At 42.9% G+C, this 21268-nt stretch overlaps 2 protein-coding genes across 5 annotated transcripts in view; one reads left to right on the top strand and one right to left on the bottom strand.

Moving 5' to 3' along the window:
• Positions 1 to 15788, top strand: part of LOC145434472 (sarcoplasmic/endoplasmic reticulum calcium ATPase 1-like) — a 402254-nt gene extending 386466 nt beyond the window's left edge. For 2 of the 3 annotated variants that reach the window (XM_080311829.1, XM_080311830.1), the window contains 13 exons: positions 551 to 754; positions 1851 to 2042; positions 3695 to 3826; positions 5490 to 5622; positions 6114 to 6319; positions 7076 to 7411; positions 8353 to 8573; positions 9210 to 9412; positions 10834 to 10919; positions 12011 to 12144; positions 13250 to 13367; positions 13561 to 13678; positions 13888 to 15788. In XM_080311829.1, the coding sequence (XP_080167955.1) occupies positions 551 to 754; positions 1851 to 2042; positions 3695 to 3826; positions 5490 to 5622; positions 6114 to 6319; positions 7076 to 7411; positions 8353 to 8573; positions 9210 to 9412; positions 10834 to 10919; positions 12011 to 12144; positions 13250 to 13367; positions 13561 to 13678; positions 13888 to 13922 (2118 nt within the window). In that variant the 3' untranslated portion in view covers positions 13923 to 15788. Of the gene's footprint in view, positions 1 to 550; positions 755 to 1850; positions 2043 to 3694; positions 3827 to 5489; positions 5623 to 6113; positions 6320 to 7075; positions 7412 to 8352; positions 8574 to 9209; positions 9413 to 10205; positions 10292 to 10833; positions 10920 to 12010; positions 12145 to 13249; positions 13368 to 13560; positions 13679 to 13887 lie in introns of all 3 variants that reach the window. The other variant, XM_080311831.1, reaches the window with a different exon arrangement.
• The window catches only part of LOC145434474 (lysosomal leucine aminopeptidase-like), a 229069-nt gene that overhangs the window by 53529 nt on the left and 154272 nt on the right, over positions 1 to 21268 (bottom strand). The gene's annotated exons all lie outside the window — the stretch shown is intronic.

Below are 21268 nucleotides of genomic sequence, written 5' to 3'. Positions count from 1 at the left end.
CAGTCAGACTTGAACAAATTACTGGATTTTCAAAAACCGTAACTAGAACTGGAACCAAAAAAAAATCTGCAGCTAGAACTACAACTAAAACTAATCACTTTTCAAAATTAGCAACTAGAACTAGAACTGCAACTACTCGATTTTCAAAATCAGAAACTAGAACTGCAAGTACTCAATTTTCAAAAAAATCTGCAGCTAGAACTGCAACTACTCGATTTTCAAAATCAGAAACTAGAACTGCAAGTACTCAATTTTCAAAATCAGCAACTAGAACTGGAATTATTCGCTTTTCAAAATCAACAACTAGAAGTAGAACTACTCAATTTTCAAGAAAATCAGCAGCTAGATCTAGGACTACTCAAAAAAACGTTAATTAGTTGACTGTTAACCAACTAAATGAGTAGTTTGTAAAATTGTGGCACCAAACCGGTGACTTTGTCCACCTCTCTCTCTGTGTCTTTAAAATCTATCCGCTGCCCGTGCTCGAGTGGCAAGGCATCACTGATTACTCTGACTTATTACTGACGATACACCACCGGTCCGCATTTAGATCGCTGTGGCGTTGGCCGTAGCTGCTATTCCAGAAGGTCTGCCCGCCGTCATCACCACTTGTCTGGCGCTCGGCACGCGCCGAATGGCCAAGAAGAACTCCATCGTCAGAAGCCTGCCGTCCGTCGAAACTCTCGGGTGCACGTCGGTTATCTGCTCGGATAAAACCGGAACGTTGACCACAAATCAAATGTCTGCTTGCCGGGTAGGTGGACATCTGGGTCTCTGGACGGGAGTGATAATAATTAGTTACATGGATTTATTGATTGCAATCGCATTATTGACTGCCTTACTTTGTTACGCGACACGATTGTCAATGACTATTATTCATGCACTGTGGAATGCAAGTAGCTTCTCGGAGACACAGAACTTCAATATACAAGTGAATAATGTATATTCATTTGGAAGAAACTGGCATATTTTGGTTGGCACTCGTCTGGTGTAATCGTCAGCAACTGGTACAGATTGTATATCAACAATCGTATCACCAGATATGACGTCACCGGCATACGAAATTCAAATAAGCCAGGCAAACAGACGGCTTAGGTTCGATGTGCTATTTTTAGATGATACCGTTGTTGTTACACAATGCTGTTCAATTTTATACTAGGTGCTGACCCCTGACGGGTGCAATCCAAAAATATTTGGGTTATATTTCAATATGAATATTTATATTCAATTGTAGAGCTTCTTTTCGGTGCAGAACTTCAATATACAATTGAATAGTATATTCATATTGAAATGAGCGCGAATATTTTTGGCTGACACTCGTCAGAGGTAATCGTCAGCAACTAGTAGAGAATTGGGAAGAACATTGTACATTAACAATCGTATCACAAAATATGACGTCACCAGCTTGAAATTTTGAATATGAGAGAGCGTTCAATGTGCTATTTTAGATGGTACGCGAACTCTTTTTGTTGACACAGCCTTATCTGGTGTATTTTGATATTACTCGACTCCAAGGCACACTAATGAAAGTGTGAACGGCCCTCCCAGCGACACGAAATCTGTCGTCTCAATAGCTTTCCGCACAAGCTGTACGATGTTCTTTTCCAATTCTCTACTAGTTACTGACGATTACCCCTGACGGGTGTCAGCCGAAAATATTCGGGCTCAGCTCAATATGAATGTAATATTCAATTGTATACTTGCGTTTAAAAAGTTTTGAGAACACTTTCAATTAATGAACAGTTGGACTCTAACTTCCTATATCTTGCAATTGACATATAAAATTGCATTTGATGAACCAGCAAATGCTCCTTTATAAAGTGTAACGTGGGACTCTTTTTTGGCGTCAGATGATGATCGTAGACCAGATCAAGGACGACGACGTCACGTTCCACCAGTTCACGGTCAGCGGTTCGACCTACGAGCCCAAAGGCGAGGTCACGAAAGACGGCAAGAAGGTCAACGCCGGCGACTACGACGGATGCGTGGAGCTGGCCACCATCTGTGCTTTGTGCAACGACTCTTCGCTTGACTACAACGAGGTCGGTGGCTGTGTTTTCTTCGGTTCCATACCTGATCGAAAATCTGGGATTCTAGAATTGAGCCTGACTCGGGTGCTTACAGCTGTAAAAGTCATGATTTGGGCCGGTTACCAGAGACTTTTGATGCTTTTTTGGGTTTGGCAGTCAGTTGAGACAGTTCTTTGATTTTACCCTAGCTCCAAAGCAGGCGCGTAGCCACCCGAAAAATAAGGGGGGGTTTGAAATAAAAGGGGAGGGTTTCGATTTTTTCGAATTTAGTAATGTAGCATCAATTCATTAGGGTTAAGTACATGCGATGCGTAAATAACGATTAGCTTGTCGACAAGTCCGGAAGTGCTGTTAATTAGCGACTCCCTGATCTGTCGTGAACAATGAAATACGCACGCGTCGAACATTCGAATACACGCGCTTATCAACGCGTCCAACAATTAAATACGCGCGCTTATCAACGCGTCCAACGATTTATTACGCCCGCTTATCAATGCGTCTCGCGTCTTCCGTAGCCTCGGCGACGATTTGCGCAAGTCAAAATGTACGAGTTTTTATGGAATATGTGCTATAATGACGCCGATTTCAGGTGGTTCAAAACTTACCTCTTTTATAACTCAAGCCTACTGGACTATAACTCAAGACTAGTGGAAATCAATTACGCATGTACGCACACGTCGCACATGATTGCGGACATTCGATGTCATTCAGTTACGAGATGTCACTCTTTAAACACAATCGCTAATCAGCATATACTTGATAGCATTTTATCCAAGCCATCAAGAAATAGGAGCCAAAGCATAATAGGCCCAAGACGCGGTAGTTAAGCTAGCGATACCTTGAGTACTAGGCCTAATGCAGATGCGATTGTGTAGGCCAGCGACGATATCGAGCGCAGTGCGCACCAAGCCAATGCCGATGTGATTGTGTACGCCAGCGACGATATCGTGCGCACGGGGCCTATTGCAGATGCGATTATTCAAGCCAGCGGAATTAGGCTTGTTGGAGACGCGGTAAATCAGGCTAGCAACGATCGCCGAACGCGCGACAATGAATGACCTGATTTCGTAATTATCTTGGCGGGAGATCGTGTAGTGTTACATTTGTGAAGGGCAATGCGCAAGGACGAATCTCGCTAATTGGCAACACGCCTTTCGTTAATTATCCGCGCGCAATACTGATAATACGACTTGTTGAATTGCAACCGAGTATTAGCGTCAGAGCGGTCATTTGAAAAGGTCGGGGTTTCGCGTTAAAGGAGGGGGTTACGTGTTTCTAAAGGAGGGGGTTTCGACCCCCAAAACTCCCCCCCTGGCTACGCGCCTGCTCCAAAGCTCCTAGCTTTAATGGATTTAGTCAATCTCATTGTTTGATTTTCATTTTTTCCAATTGCGATTGTGAATCTTGGATTTGGGCGTGTCTCTGTCGAATTTGGATATCTTTGCCAAGAATCCACATTTTCAGTGGCGACAAAGCATAGTTGTATGATCCATACCTGCAACACCAATGGGTTGAAAATGACCAATGTAGTCAAAACACCATTAATATCAAACAAACAAACAATCCACTTCTTCGATAGCAATCATTGGGTTACTTTTGGGTGCTCTGTCGGTGATAGCATGCTATTCGACCTCTAATGCTTATTTCCCTCTTATGTTTTACAGACCAAAGGAGTTTACGAAAAAGTTGGTGAGGCCACGGAAACCGCTCTTACGGTTCTCTGCGAGAAGATGAATGTTTTCCGTACGAACGTGGAGAAATTGTCGAAGCAGGAAAGGGCAAATGCGTGCAACAATGTAAGTGCTTATGGTCAGACGATTGTAGTGACTTGACTTATGTCTTGGCAACCACCCGGATTTCGGAAAGGTTTCACGTAAAACACTTGAAAATGGTGAGAAAAAGGCTTGCCGTATTATCGGTGTGACAGATGAAGTTGATTTGCTCTTCACAACCAAATCCTGTTCCAAATTTCACTTTCCACGTGCAAATCTGGGAATGTTCCAAATTCATTCTGAAAGCCGAATGAGAATTATTCAAAAATCCACGGCCAAAACTAGTTCTAGACCAGGGGTAACCAACAGGCGTCCCGCGAGGTCATGTTTTGCGGCCCCGCCATCTGATTTGAGATTTCATAATACCGCCTAATGAAGCATTTTGAAATGCTGTATTTGATTTCAGTTTTAAAATATTTTTGTTGTGCTGGTTGCTGTTGTTGAAAATCAGCTCTTGTCCTATTCCAAAAATCACTATTCGTCACTAGCTGAAACGGTTTCGGCCAATGGCAACAACATTCTGTCGATGGGGAATCAACCGATATGAATGGGCATACTGTCTGCCAAGACGAGACGTTTAGAAAACAGCTTAGGGCTTCTCCACAACATCAAGCATTGCGAAGTGTCTCGCTAGCCCCAGTATTACGGTTACAACATTTTGAGTTCCATGGAAGAGGACACTTTTTACAAGTTACGAAAGATACAATAGCGGAAGAGAAAACGGGTATTTGAAAAGGTCATTTTTCCAACTCGACTCTCGAAAGACCCATTCTCACTTAACATCGATTAGAGCTGACCTTTTTTTAATTGACTTTGTTGAATTCGCGTCATTCATGGCATTTTTGACTTGTCCCGTACAATCGCCTGGCTCTCTAACCTATATAAATGAGGACAAATTGCCAAAAACAAGGACATTTTGGCGTCGTCGGTGGACATATTCGATTTCTTGAAAAAGAAGGACAAATCCTCCGAAAGGAGGTCGTATGGTAACCCTACCTAATATCGGCTCATTAGTCGCAGGGTTCTAACCAAGTCACAAAACTCCGAGTCGCAAGTCAACCTCACTTTTGTAGTTTTGACTCGAGTCATTTTCAATTCACCACCGAGTCAAGTCCAAGTCATTGTGTTGACTGCTCAGTTTCCAGTTAAGTCTTGTTAAACCCACTTTTAGAACTCTGTTTGGTGATATCGAATGGTTCGCATTTATAATATACTAATTTTCCTCACTTTTTGCAGTTTCTGGTCGCATTTTCAAGTACCAGTACCAATAGACGAAATCCCAATAAATCCCAAATCCCATTACATTACTATTCTCCGAAATTACAATAAAATGTCGGTCTTGGCTGTCTGAGTCTAGAGTCATATGACTTGGTTCGAGTCCAAGTCGAGTCAATACACAGATTGACTCGAGTCGAGTCATATCCATATTTTGAGAAAATGACTCGAGTCAAGTCATCAGGAAAACGTGACTCATGTCATTGCAATCTTGCTTAGTTGCTGAAAAGTGATAATCATGATACTTTTTGGTGTATTTGTTACTCTTCAATAAAATATCATTACTTTTGTGATAACTATGCCATGGTGAAGTGTACAGCGTTGTACTGTCGCAAAGTTCTAAACACGTTGTTGCTAAACATGTTGTTTTCTAGCAAACATCCATTCTCTGATGCGTTTCGCTGGTTTTCAGGTCATCAAAGGGATGATGGCGAAGGAGTTCACGCTCGAGTTCTCGCGCGACAGGAAATCGATGAGCGTTTACTGCTTGCCGAAAGACACGACCGATCCCGGACCGAAAATGTTCGTGAAAGGAGCTCCCGAAGGTGCGTTTGGTGTCGTAGTTCAGAAAACGCAGCTTTTCAGTATTCCACAAATAAGTGCTGTCATTGTAAATCAATTCGACAGTACTGACGACCCTCTCACAGCAGCGTCGATGGACAATCTAATAATTATCGACAGGAATTAGCCATACCGAGAAACTGAGACACATCGGACAGGCTATTGCCATAAATAGATGTAATATAAGCTAGAAAATGGTCTCTGTGTGCAAAACAGTCTCCGTTTTTACCTTTACCGGAACGTCTCCAACAATGAATACAATTACTGTACACTAGAAAATATGCTCTTCATGAAAAAGTGATGCAGATTTTCAGGTGTACTAGACTGGTTATAAAAAGTCAGTATAGGCTAGAAATTATGCTCTGCATGAAAGCTGGTTCAGGTTTTCAAGTTTGTTAGAAGGGTTCTAGACATAACTTAAGTCAGTATAACCTGAAAGTTGGTTGCTACATGAAAAAGAGGTATTGCTGTTCAGGTTTGCTGGATCGCTGCTCGCACATTCGCGTCGGCAAAGAAAAGCAGCCCATGACGCCCGAGATCAAGCGACGTATCCTGCAGCTCGTGAAAGAGTACGGGACGGGACGCGACACTCTGCGGTGCCTCGGGCTCGGCACCATCGACAACCCTTTGAAACCCGCCAGCATGGACTTGTCCGATTCGACAAAGTTTGCTCTCTACGAGGTGAGCGGCCCCGTTACTTTTATGCGTCTGCTACGAGCCCTAAAAAGGTTAAGAAAACACCAGAGTAGTAACGACTCGAGTCGGACTCAAGTCGCAATATTTTGGTGACTCAACTTGACTCGAGTCATTTCGCATGACTCGGACCAAGTCATATGACCCGAGACTGTGTCCTACGAGACAGGCGTTTCATTGTAATTTCGAAGAATAGTAAAATTATTACGCTATTATGATTTCGTGTATCAGCACTGATACTTGAAAATGGTACCAGAAGCTGTTAAAAGTAAGGAAAATTAGGCCATTATGAATGTGAACCATTTGATATCACCAAGCAGAGTTGGAAAAAGTGGGTTTCACATGACATTAAATCGGAACTGAACAGTAAACACAGTGACTTGGACTCGAACTCAAGTCAAAACACTATGACTCGGACTAGACACTCTACTCCGTGACTTGGCCTCGGCGATGAATTGAAAATGACTCGAGTCAAAACTATAAAAGTGAGATTGACTTGTGACTCGGAACCTTGTGACTTGCTGGTGCTGGTTACAACCCCGAAAAACACTCCTCTTATTAGACAATTACAAAGATCTAGTTGTCCAAATCTGGCTGAAATGCTGAAATTTAGCCGGACAAATAAGCGGTGTATGGCTTTTAATTCTCTGCGTGACCTGCCAGCCACCGCTCTTGCATCTAATGTTGTTTAGAGTGTGGCTTGTTATTGTAGCGTAAATGGATAAAACTATCCCCAATTCTCAGACCGACATCACCTTTGTGGGCGTGGTCGGCATGTTGGACCCGCCGCGAACGGAAGTGTACGACGCCATCCAGCAGTGCAGGAGCGCCGGCATCCGGGTGATCGTCATCACGGGCGACAACAAAGCCACGGCCGAGGCGATCTGCCGCAGGATCGGGGTCTTCGGCGAGAACGAGTCCACCGAGGGCCTGTCGTACACCGGGCGGGACTTTGACGATTTGTCCGCCAGGGAACAGGAGGCGGCTTGTCTCAAGGCGAGACTGTTTGCGAGAGTGGAACCGGCGCACAAGAGCAAGATCGTGGAGTATCTGCAGTCCAACGGGGATATCACGGCCATGGTGGGTTCGGTTTGGAGGTCATCAAAGCAGTATATGTGCGTAGACAGCCGAAAAATATAGGGGGGTCGATTTTTTTCAAATTTACTAATATAGCGTCAATTCATAGGGGTCAAGTGCATGCATAAATGATGATTATACAATCTCCTCGTGTTGACGAACTTACGCGTATCATAAGCTTGCCATCGAGTCCGGAAGTGCTGTTACTTAGCGAGTCCCTGATCTCTCATGAACAATTTAGTTGCTGTGGCAATTATTTAACGTGGTTCAGACCTTTCTCATCTCTTATAACTCAAGCCTTGACACACATCTTCTGATAGTGAAGTGTAGGTATTAGCGGAAATACATTATGGATGTACACTCGCGCGTGTTTGCGGACATTCAATGTCATTCAGTTTTGCGATGTCACTCTTTGATCGCTAATCGGCGTACACGTAACGGCATTGTCTCCGACTCATCGAGAGAAAGAAGCTAAACATGTTAGGCCTGCGATGCAATAGTTAGGCCAGCTATTCTGCAAGCCAGTGATGATATCATGATAGCCAGGCCAATGCAGATGTGATTGTGAAGGCCTTCGATGGTATAATGCGAACCAGGCCTATTGCAGATGCAATTCTTCAAGCCAGCAGAACTAGGCCTAGGCTTGTCGGAGACGCGATAAATCAGGCCAGCGACGATTGCCGAGCACATGACAATCGATGGTCTCATTTTGCAATAATCTCAACGGTAGATCGCGTTACATTGTGCACAGGCGAATCTTGCTAATCGGCAACACACTTCTCGCTAATTGGTAGCGTGCAACGCTGATAATACGACTTTCAAAAGGACATGGTTTCGCGTTTCTACTACTAACCCTGTGTCGGCTTGAGTGTAAATCTAGGTCGTTCCGGTTAGCTTGAATCCAATGCTTTCTGTCTCTAATCGGTCGCTTTTGATGTCACCAGACCGGGGACGGAGTCAACGACGCACCAGCTTTGAAAAAAGCGGAGATCGGAATCGCGATGGGCAGCGGCACCGCTGTGGCAAAGTCGGCTTCGGAAATGGTGCTGGCAGACGACAACTTCACTTCCATCGTGGCCGCAGTCGAAGAGGGTCGCGCCATTTACAACAACATGAAACAGTTCATCAGATATCTCATTTCTTCCAACATCGGCGAAGTCGTGTGGTGAGTCACTCGTGCTTAGCTTTGGTGATTTAGGGATGCAGATTTTGATGTAGAATTGTTTTGAATTCTCCACTAGTCACCGATGAGTGTCAGACGAAACTATTGGGTTTATGAATAGGAGAGAGATGTGGGATTTGCTCGTAAAAGAAAACGTCGTGTCAACTCAAACGGGCTGCGATCGTGATGTTAGCTAATCCGGGTCAATGCTGATAGTTTAATTATAAACTGTTAATCGCGGTGCATGAATTTGGATTAGATTTCGGGCAAGGATTATCCCGAGTGGTCTGGTGAACCTTTTAATGAGCCATGTAGGTTGCCTCGTTAATAGTTTTTAATTAGGCGATTACTATTCTCCCGGACTAACTAACTTTATGATATCATCCGGATATATAGTCTGGTGTCCACGATTTTTGCTGGTCGCCGAGTTATGCCACGGTTTTTTCCTATCTAGCGTAAGCGGTCCATAGTTTGTCTGATCTCAAACAACGCAAACTTTCTCGTCAGCATTACATACAATATCAAGAAACTAGGTGAAACATGGGCTGAAAATTATAAAGAAACAGAAATTCTCGATATAGGTTAATCAATATTGTTTATTTCATCATAGAAATTTACTCGTATGCTATTCCGTTGCAGTATTTTCCTGGCCGCCGCCCTCGGTGTCCCGGAGGCTCTGATCCCGGTCCAGCTGCTGTGGGTCAACTTGGTCACCGACGGTCTGCCCGCCACCGCGCTCAGCTTCAACCCGCCCGATTTGGATATCATGACTAAAAAGCCGAGGTCCACCAAGGACACGCTGATCAGCGGATGGCTGCTTTTCCGGTATTGCGTCATTGGAAGTGAGTGTTTTCATCTGCTGGCAAAGTGTCACGTTTTTTTATTCCTATTATGACATTGTTATGACCCTCCCCCTCTCTTCGGTGTAATTTTAGCGGCAATGTAGAGCTGAAACTACACAAATATTGCATTCCCCTTATACCAAATAAGAAGTGGTCTTTCTATCTCAAGTTAGGTGTGGATCTAAAAAACGGAATAGTTTGACCTGAAAAATCAAAATTTTGTAATTTTTTTCATCTTTGTACCTGATTTCGACCAAATTTTGACATCGTGTATGTTAAATAAATGTTTTCCCACATAGTTTGGCCTGAAAATACTTTTTGACTAAAAAAACGACAAATTTTTTCGCGAGAATCCATTCATTTTGTGGTTCCACTTATCCCGCTTGAATCTGAATACAGAATCAGAGTATGCACCCTTGGCCTTACTATGGACTTGTGTTTTTGGTGTTATGCGAAGTGAATTTGTGGCAGTAACAGGATTCGGTTTTCGAAAACGTTCAATCGACTTCATTTATCAACATTTTTAGGATTAGCCTGGTATCAACCCCTTGGATTCTATGAATGTTGTCGGGATTCACACCCAACTGTTGTTCGTTCTGTCATCATGTCCTTTCATTGTGATCTTTGCCATTGTCCAATCCTGATGGGGCTTTACGAAATATGTGAATTGGGATGAAAATTCATTTTTTCAAGTTGAAATCTAACCTCATCTTATTCAGTGGACTGACACTGTCTACAAATTTCCACACGCGCGAGAAATTGCTTTCCCCACTCATAACTCTTCTCAATCTAGTGTACGTTGGTTGCGCCACTGTGGGCGCGGCCAGTTGGTGGTTCGTGTCGGCGGAGTCCGGCCCGCAAATGAGCTGGTGGCAACTGGTAAGACAAAAAGTCGTCCGTCGCTTGCCACGAGCATGACCGGGGCAGTGTCGGTTTCGTTTGATTTTGGTTTCTAGTTTGCGATGCACGCCGTCATACTCTTATCCCTGGAATGTAGTTTGCGCTCATCTCTTGTGTCATCAGATAATGCCGTTTTTGAGAACAATACATATACGCCTTCATAAGTGTGAAATTCGTGTGAACTTTTCAATAATAATAGGAATTTACGGTAGTGTTTTTACGTTGTTTGTAATGTGGCCTGTTGGTTTTGTATTGAAGCCTATAAATCACATTTCCTGGCAATGATGAAAAATATGTTCGCCGTCAGGATCTAGGCCTATATCATGACGAATGAGCTATGATCATTTGGTCTCTTTTATGGCCACGATTGATCATTGTTAGCAAAGACCTTCGGTAGATTTTGAGTTACATTCTCATTCCTATTTCAAACTGCCGCAACGTTTCTGCTCGTTCCTTGTGGTATTTGCGATCGTTCGTGGGTGTCGGATCACTTTCATTTTTCCGTTTTCTTTCCATCTCAGTTTACGTTGGGTTTGCCACAGTCGCCGCTGCATCGTGGTGGTTCATGTATGCCGACAACGGGCCGAAGACCTCGTGGTGGCAGTTGGTTAGTATGTGTGTCTGTGCATGGCTCGCTTTTAGTGCATGGATCAGTTTATTTTTGTTTCAGACAGTACAATAACTTGGTCAGAGATGCTGTGTAGAACGGTGAAATCAGAAAAATCAGATAGCGTCTACGAGCAATTCGGCAGTCTCCTTCCATACTGCTTCATTTGTTTAACGTAGCTTATGCTGTAATTCGCTGTTGTGGGGCGAATGCCACTGTTCGTTTATCGTAGTACATGGGGCGGGCAATTGTTATAGGATGATCTCAACTGTGCTATACACAATAACATACATCTGTTTTGCATTACTGGAGCAATTTAGTGTCCCTCAGTATTTAATTGATAAAATGTACCACCCCTATTCGAGTATAGGTGTAATTTACTTTACCAGTAAGGTTGCTTCACCCTGTTTTGTGGTTGGATTTTATAACGTCTTTAGGGTGTGTTTCACCATACCTTTTTATACGGTGTGTAGTATACTTCAAGGTGGGTTATACCGCTTTAAGAATGTTGTCCTGGAATCATAATAATAATTGATATTCTGGTTGTTGGATATCCGCAAGGTGGGTGTCTTCTCACAAATTAAATTTTGTATTTTCCTTTTAACGGTGTTTCCTGGCACTGATTTAGGGGATTCCTTTTTTAATGTCCTCAAGATACCTCCTTGTAGGGTGGCTAATGCTGTGCTTGGGCATGGGTGTTGCCGAGCTGTTTTCTTATAACCAAGGAATGGTTTGAGTGTGACTAATTAGGCTCAAGGTTGTTGAATATCATCATTTATATGGGTATTTGAGTGATAACCATAATATGTATCCTCAAGCTGTGTTTCCTGGCACTGATGAGTTGTTCGGTTGACTCTAACGCAGTGTCAATGCACGTTTGATTTTGATTATGATTCTGTTATTTCCGTTTCCTAAAATAACAGGATGTTCAATATTAGTCACACTCCATATCTATGCGGGCGTCACCAGGTCTAAGTTCGGTTGAAAAATTCTGGATTCTGATAATTCCATATAACTATGCTGCATATAATAAAAACTCAAGGTTCACAAATTGTGGTGATGACCTCTAACCTTGGACTTGTGCACACCAGACTCACTACATGACATGCACGACCGACGCCGACAACTTTGAAGGAATCGACTGCAAGATATTCGAGGACCCGCACCCCATGACTATGGCGCTCTCTGTCCTGGTCACTATCGAGCTGTGCAACGCTTTGAACAGGTACGGTGTGGTCTTGTGATGTCCACAGCAGACTCAAATGTCTAGAAACTTATTCAATTCCTAATTTTGCGAGTGCAGTAATTCTTATTAGTCTAAATTTATTAAAACTGTATGGGCTAGCTATAATGCTAATCTAATTTGGAAAAAACTGTAGCTATAATTCTAGTTCTGCTCTAATTTGGAAAAGCTGGAAATTTTGTAGAACTACTGCCCAAAGGAGTGACCGAAGTACTCAGCATGGGTACTGAAATAGAAGTTTCATCGTTAATTTCCAAGTAGAAATGGCAATTTCCAGCAGATAAACTCACTTTCACTACCTTCTTCACAAGTCATTTCGAGACAGTGTACATTTTGACTTGAGTCGAGTCAATGGATTTCCGAGGTGACTCGAGTCAAGTCACAATTCAAGTCGACTTGACTTTTCGAAGAATGGGGTGTGACTGCGTCATTGCATTTTGCTATCTGTTTGAAATACAGATTGAGTGGTCATTGATTTTGAACCGATGAACGAATATAGAGTTGCATCGCTCGCATATACGTAGAACTGCTAAACTACGCAAGTAATTTGCATAGCCTTGGTTGATACTTACCAACCGAAATAAAGACAATGGAATAGAGAGACGAATTGATAAGATGCAATGCATTCCTACATATTCTTGTGACACAATTCGAGCCAGCGCCAAAACTTTATTCGAATTCATTTCGTTTGCGGTCAATCTATTTGTGACAGTTCAGTGTCGGCTCAGTAAAACGCATGTTCATTGAATGATTGGTCGCTCTCACGGGTTACACCGGCGTTTCGCAAACGATTCAAACATATGCAAGATGCAGTGATTTTTCTCAGCACCGATTACTTGATGACTTGATATTGACCAGTGGATTTTGCTCCTAGTCACGAGTCAATCCTCATTTCTGATATCCTACGTCAAGTCACGCGAAAAAGGTGACACTAGTCAACCCAACACCGATTTCCAGACATGTCATGAAACTACATCAAGAGGAGACAGTAATTAAAACTAGTTTGACAGATTTGGTCGAAGTTTTACATAGTTCTATGTCTGGATGTACCTTTCACGCTGTCATGTCTGATTTTTGTTCGCTGCAGCGTGTCAGAAAACCAGTCCCTGTTCAAGATGCCGCCGTGGCGCAACATGTGGCTCATTGGCGCCATCGTTTTGTCGATGCTGCTTCACTTCATGATTCTGTACGTCGACCCGCTACCGGTAAGTGGAAAGGGATACGTTTCGTGAATAATGCAGCTGGAGCTAAAAATGTTAATTCTGCTCTTTGGAAAGCCAAGATTTGAGCGACTTGATGCTTTGATGTTGTGAAATGGCCGCTATGCTTTGTATTTCCCACAGTGTGTGAATAACACAAGTTGCTATAATGCTATAACACTGCATTTGACCTTTCCAGATCATCTTCCAAATCTGTCCTCTGAACTGTGCTGAATGGAGCATGGTGCTGTACATGTCTCTGCCTGTTATTTTGATTGACGAAATATTGAAGTACCTGGCTCGCGTTTTCGTGGAAGGTATGTTGTCTGCGTGATATGGTTTGAAACAGGAGTTGGGGCTAGAGTAATCACATCACTCCTTTGCGAGACACAGTAGGAATAGAATGCGAAATGGTTTTTGGAATAAGATCTGGGATAAGTTTTGCACATCTTTCATGTGCCTATCCTACTATGGCTTTCTTATTCGATAGCAGTTTCGACCTTAATTTTTCCTGATTGCGTCACAGTGCCCGAGGAATCGGTTTCGAAAAAGACGGACTGAACGGGCACGCGCGCCGCAGCCCCTCATGTTTGGACTCTCCCCGAGACACTGCGAGACTGCAAAGGACAAAACACTTTTCTTACCGTCGCAGTCGATTTCTTGTTTACGTCTTGTAATTGTTATTTGTCGAGTTGCCGTTCTCCCGTACCTGTGTGTTTTTTCAAAAACAACAAGCTGCATGCGTTTGGTTTTTAGGTAATTTACGTTCTGTGATTCGTGTAAATCGAGATGCAGTCCCGTGTGTCTGTCGGTGGGGTGAGGTGCTGGTGCCTGACTCGCCTGAAATGTTGATATTGAAATCGATAGCTCATATGTTTAATTGGACTCTGAATTTGTTTTATAAGTGCCGGGAGACCTTCCGAACAGCACATCAAAAATGTAGGATCTTTCACCATTTTCTTTCTGTTTTTGCGACCTTAGCCTGTTGTAGAGTAACATCGCCTGCCCCGTAAGTTGATGATACAAACTAACCTGGTAGTAACCTGTTTTCTATTACCATACTCTAGTGAAGTGAGTTACAGACCTGCTAATGTCCCATTTGAATGCCACGAGTAAACGAGCTTGGCTTGTCAAATTGCAACCGTTTCCATTCATCCTCTTTGTACCCCCTGCCGAAAAACAGAACGGAGCAAACTAACTATGACAAATGTACTGAATCCTGGGTACGAATCAATCTATATACTGTTACCGGTAAAACAAATAGACACCTGTAATAGTATTTATGCACCTGATCCTAACATCTATCTGTTGGATTCGCTTTGAAATCGGAAAATTGTTTATTTCTTTATTCCCCCATTGAAACGTAAAACAATTTATAAAATTGCCCATCTTTGGTTGTACTGTGTAACCCTTGCTAAAGAACCACTCGGATATGGCTATTTATATCTTCGTCGCGGTGTGGACTGATTGCATACTGCTCATCTGTTATATTTATATTATGTAGAGATATTGATAAAAAGTTTTTAATTTAAGACTAGATGGATTCATTCAGATGCTGATGCAGCCGTGCCGACGTTAACCCTCAAGTGTGAGCTACACCTACACCTGAATTTATTTTTATGCTGCTACGATTGTACAGAAGTCAACCTCTTCCCATAGTGTGCCAGAGGGTTACGTTTTTACCTTTTCTTTCGATCTTGGCAATACTGGGTCAAAATATGGCGACATTGCTTGAGATTTTCCGTTTAATTTCGGTAAAATACGGTTGATATTGACGATATTACAAAATCGTTGTTTGGAGATTGATTGCACTGTTATGGTGTGGGGATTGTAACCTGATTAATACAGGACGAATGCGTCCATGTGGTTATTGCTTAGCACTATCGCAATGGATCTTAGACGTGTGTTGTGAATTTACGAAGATATCGGAAGCGCGACACAGTGACGTTACAGTTAATTGTGACGTTAACACGCGTCTTTAATTTTCCGTCTCGCGTGCATACAATTCTTCTGGCGCGGTAACTGAAATACTTAATCCGTGTGGTTCTGGCCATAACATTGTGGAATGTGGATGATTGATCCGTGCGTTTGTAGGCACTAAGCATGTTGTGACACACTAAATTTTTGCTATTGAAATTAGTACCGTTATCTGGCATTGCGTAAGACAATATGAGGCATTTTGCAAATACTATCTCGGGTTTTTGTCGGTGTCACCGTTGCGTAACGTGAAAGTGTGTGGATTTGCGCCTTTCGCGGACCGGTTGCAATTAACCTAAGCTGCTCAAATTACTGTTGCCGTGCGAATGAAAAGTCTTTCTATGCTGTTTCGAGCGCTGATGCAATTTCTACTGCGTTGAGATGTTCCGATTACGTTCTCTGAATGGATTGCGAATGCGAATAGAGTTGCTGGCTGTAGCCCACGTCTGAGCAGCGCGATTCTGTTTGATGTCAGTGTTTGAAGGAGAGACTAGTTGAGCTGTAGCAAAAGTAATGCAGGTGAGGCCAAGCTTAGGAAGGCTTAGAACAGGCGACCCGCGAGGTGTCTGGTGGCGCGGAAGAATTTTCTAAAGCCAAAGGTATTCATTCGTTTCGATCTAGTTTCAAACGGCGCGGTGGAGTATGCTTACTTTACCTTTATTACTTCTGAAACACTCGTTTCTAGCCTATTCACAAAACTGCGAATTCAACTAGGGACGTTATACGCTAAAGTTACATTTTGGTAAGTTATATCAAGTGAATCAGCATGCAGAAATAAATTAGGTTTTAGAACGTTTCTTGCAACGTTGAGTTCGATTTTAAATATAGTCGGGGTGGGAGTATTTTAACAAGCTCCGACTTCAGCCATAGTGTGTTTCCCGACTCCAAAGATTGATGAAATCTTTTTCTCACTCTATCAACACAAAACTCGGACTCCATAGGCCTCGTTTCAAATAGTAACATGATGATGATTTGTGACTTCTGTGACCATACGATTCTATCGATGGCGAGCGTAGTAGCAGGGTTAGCCTACCTCAGATACCGGGTTCATTTGCTGTCTGCCAAGAACCTAGCTGGTGATTTATAGAAAAGGGCATATCCGCGTCAGCCATTACCGGACCACGACGCACCAAGACAAGACATATAAAGTTTTAGGCCATGTAACATTAGGCTTACCATACGTCCTCTTTTAAGAGGATTTGTCCTCTTTTTTGACTTTTTTGAAAGTGTCCTCGGAGGACGCCCTTTTGTCCTCTTTTTTGAGATTTTGTCCTCTTTTTAAGGATTTAGAGCAGATTTAGAGCAAATTGCGAGTGATATGCCACATATTAGCACAGACGTGAAGCTCCGACGGGTGAAAAACGGTGATTTTGGCTCTGAGCGAAAAGATGACCTTTTTTTTTTTTTTTTTTTTTTTTTTTTTAGTCAACCGATCACAAAGTGGGGAGAAATTAACCGAATTTTGAGAATTTCTCTCCGGTTCTGCAACTTGCAAATTTCTGAAAAAGTGTCCTCTTTTTTGATTTCCAAAATATGGTAAGCCTATGTAACATGCGACTCCAAGAAGTGTGCCAGAACGATCGACAGCGAGAATACCTTGGCCGAAAAGGACTGTCCTACTTATGCTGACCGAAAACTTCGTTATCCTATATCTACAAAATACATTTAGGTTTAATTAGGCGCCTAAATTGCTGGCGCCGAATGTTCCTGTCTTGGCAATCTGAACCTCACAAGACAAATACCATCCCGCAGGGAAATATTATATGCCAGTGAAGAAATACCAATTTGAAATCGTGTGCGTCTTTTAGTTTAGTAGCCTACGTTTGGGCGATTCTATATTTTTGATATAGCAGACAGGAGGTCACGAAATAACATATGTTACCAACGGGCCCTACAGTTTCCATAACACCTCACTCAGCTCTACCGGTAAATCTGATTACGTGAGCAGAGAGGACAAGAAATTGATAGCAATATATATGCAATTCCCGTTCTTATTGACCGATTTTATCATGAATTATCGAAAATTTGCGCGCTTCGCGCTGGCTCACTGAAATACGTCTGTGCGTGGCAAAAGCGAACAACGTGATTGGGGGTAGGTTTATCACCCTATTGGAGCCCAAGACCCAAGTTTTTTTGGGGGGGCTGACGAAGTGCTGTTTCGTTCCTGCCAACGGGTAGCCTATACGCCCGAAGATGTTTCATTATTATTGAGGGGTCCTACCTTTTCAAGCACATATCACTCAGCTCTACCTATTAATCTGAATACGTGAGCAGAGAGAGGATGAAAATTGGTAGCAATAGGCTATGTATGCTATTCCCGATCATATTGACCGATTCAATCGTGAATTATAGAATTTCCTCGCGTTTCGCGCGTGCAGGTGTGAAAAGCTGATTCAGCTGACGGCCCCAATGTAGATGTTAAGTAGCGATAAGCAGTGTATAACCTAAGGGGGTCTGGGGGTGCAGCCCCCGCCCCCCAGAAGCTCGGTTTATCATCATATTTGGGGGCCGAAGGCCAACGTTTGGGGGGGGGCTGACGAGGTGTTGTTACGGCTCTGTTTCGCAAAATGATAATTCTTGAAACTATAGGTATGTTATGTGTAATGGTGGTATTTAACACTGCTACAAAGTTTTAGGGTTGCTACTTGAAGTTTAGGGTATTAATTTCGTTTCCAAAGTTGTCTGTGTGCTGATCCGTCAAGTATCATAAACGCAAGCAGATTTTACTCAAAGCCGGGTATTGGTCTCCATTGATTTTCGCGATGTTCCATACCGAGATCGGTCGTAACATTGGGCAATGGGCATAGTAAGTCTTACTGTTAGTATCGAACGCTATACCAAGTCTCAAGTGTATCACTGAACTATGTGGGCGTTCATTTCGTTACCTTAATCGAGTGAGAGCTGACTCGCTATTTATCGCTAACAGATTTTACGCAAAACCGCTATCGGTCTCTATTCACTCTAACGATGCTCCATACCTTCATCGGTCATAAATTTTTGGACGGTATGTCTTGATTCTAGTATCGAACGCTGTGCCAAGTCCCGAGGTTGACACTCAAAGATTAGGACAGTAATTTCGTTATCGAGGTCGAGTATGGTAGAGATGTAGCCTACGCTGATCTGACACGTAGGCCTAACTACCGCATCGTGGATTTCACGCAAAAGCCAGTGTTGGTCTGTGCTAATAAATTTAACTGTGTTTCATACTGAGATAGGTGATGAGATTATGATCTCATGAAACAGTTTACTAAGATTCTCGGTTTGCATTCAAATATTTACTTTATTTTATATTGTCCAATGTCAATTTCACCGTGAAATTGTGGCCTTCAGACCATTTGCTTACAACCCCCTGTCAAGCGCGATAGCTAGTTCGTTTTCAATGACGGCTAACAGCTAAATGATTGATCAGTCTATTCCTCAATATATTTTACGCAAAATTCAGTGTTTTTACGCAAAACTCGGTCCTTATCAGCAATATTCCCTCTAATTTTTGACGAGTCTGCGCACAATCACCAACTCACTGCCCAGACCCTTGGACAACAGTGCGTAACGACTAAAAAAAGGTCATCACTTCGGATTTTTTGTGCGCAGAGACCGTATCAGCACTGCGCATTTGCGCACGTGCGCAGATTAGAGGGAACATTGCTTATCAGACTGGAAATTATCCATTGATCTAATCGTACGCGGGAGGAAAGCGCACTCTTGTATTTTTCCAACGTATTTCGACAAAAATGAATGGCTGACGTATATGCAAGTCTAAGGACGCCTTGTTATACACTTTAACACTGCTAGTGCCAGGGGCAGTGTGTCCAGTTCGACGGAAATTGGGTATCGTGGCCTGAAGCATGTGGTCTACTGCAAACGGTGTCTCGATATCACCCGATGGTCGACTTTGCTCGACTCGAGTTGACTTGTTTATATTCCAATACATATTTTTCAAAAGTAGTAACCACTAGTGAACTTTTAAAATTCCTATAGTTGAAAAATCGCTTTCTATCAACTTTGCTGCAGTAATTAGGCTCGATGCGTTAGATGCGTTTCTGGGTATTCCAGATTTCAATGAACTCGTCATTGAACATTTGAAATCACGCCGCGCGCAGTAGGCTCACTGATACAAACGTTAAAATATGCATATGCAGGTATGAACTACCGTCCTTCATATTTTCTTTCGAATAATTTGAAATACGTACGCCTTGTTAGCCATGCGTAATATGTCTATACCCCATACAAACTGTGTGTGGTCACCACGAAGTCACATTTTCACGTCGGAATACACTATTGTGACGTCATTTAGACAATAAAAATCGCGTACACCCCTTGCCCCGCCACCCGATATTGTCACGAGCCGCCACTGTCGCAGTTTGTATTTTATTGTGCATTTTACGTGACACGAATGAAAGAGGTGAACGATTTTACTTCAAAAATCATCGCAAAATATCAGCGAAAAGAAATTCGAAATTGCGACCTACGAAATCTATAAGAAATAGCTCTCACGTATAGTGTTTTACCACAGTCGTTGAAATACTGGAAAAGCTGTCTTGCATTTACTACTTACATTCACATTCCCAATACAAGGTGCCGAAGCTATTTATAGATGGCTTTCTGAATCGACTTCAAGGAATCAAAATAAATGATTGCAGAAATTGCTCCCACTACGACACGAGGTAATGATGTCGGTACCCAACAATATCAGAAAGGTATTTGTATCGGAAATCAAAATCAATTTCCTGACCATCGTACGAAGAAATCAAGTCAAGTCATTGTAATCTAATCATATTTATCGGGAAAAAGACGGGTGCAACGAATACAAAATGCATTTTCCAACAGGACAACTTGTTGGAAGATATTTTCAAAAAGGTTGGAATATAACGAAAGGGACTGCAAAACACGAAATACTCGAAACTGTGCGACTTTTTTCACCATAGAGTCAGTTGCGAAAGATTTCGAAAGACGGTATTCAAACACTCTCACAAGCGCACTTAACTACATGCCTTAGCGTAGAGGTTATAATTCTGCTATTTGAATCATCTTCTGACTGTATTTCCACGTTTCACAGTCTGCCACAGCGCGTTCTTAATCGCAACGGCGTCAATGCTCAACGACAGCGTCTTGGACGACAGCTTCGTGAACGACTTGCGTCCAGAGTTATACTTGAACATATAGTCGATCGAGGACGGCGCAATTGTGCTCGGACCGTTGCCGATTAATTTCGACAATTTGTTCTCATCCAAGTCGTAGGAATATAACGCGCGGTATTTGCATTGAGTGTCGCGAAATAATATCACGAAGTGCCTGCATTCGGAGGCTTCCAACGTCGAGATTACCGAGGTGCGGGTATTTTCGTTCACTTTCCCGGGCAAGCAATTGTGACAAATTGCGTTGTTGATGATGTGCTTGTTGATTTTGTAGGTGAACTCTTTGTACAGTTTTGGACCTTTGTAATCCACGGCCGTTGCGGACGACGCGGCCTCGTATTTCATTGTGACGACGGTGCACGGTCTCTCGTTTTCCTTGTCCGGTGGGTTGAGGTTGTTTCCAATCTTGGGCTGCTGCAGTATTATCGCAGTGTTGTGAGCTTGGTTGGCAAGTAGTGGGTTTTCGGACGCCGCCATGTTACTTCTTGGCGATTTGTGAGGCGTGGATTGATGCGACATGTCGTCAGCAATACACCCTGCGAAGGAATCGTACGTGGACAGCACTGATGAATGTTGGCGGGATCTAGGAATAGCGGACTCTCTGGATGCTGATTCCACTTTGATTTCCACCTCCACGAATTCATTTTGCGTTGAGTGAATGGCACTGGTATCGCTGCGCGGTCGGCCGGGTCGACACTCGTGCGAAGTACCTGTAGCGAGCTTCACACCGTATGAGGATGTTTCATTTTGTGGAATACAAGCATTTCCCTTGCCGGTCATTTCACTAGAGAGCAA

This window comes from Botryllus schlosseri, chromosome 2, assembly GCF_051294905.1.
Source record: "Botryllus schlosseri isolate E-star chromosome 2, Bs_hap1, whole genome shotgun sequence".
Taxonomy (NCBI): domain Eukaryota; kingdom Metazoa; phylum Chordata; class Ascidiacea; order Stolidobranchia; family Styelidae; genus Botryllus; species Botryllus schlosseri.
This window is presented reverse-complemented; position numbering and strand designations above follow the sequence as displayed.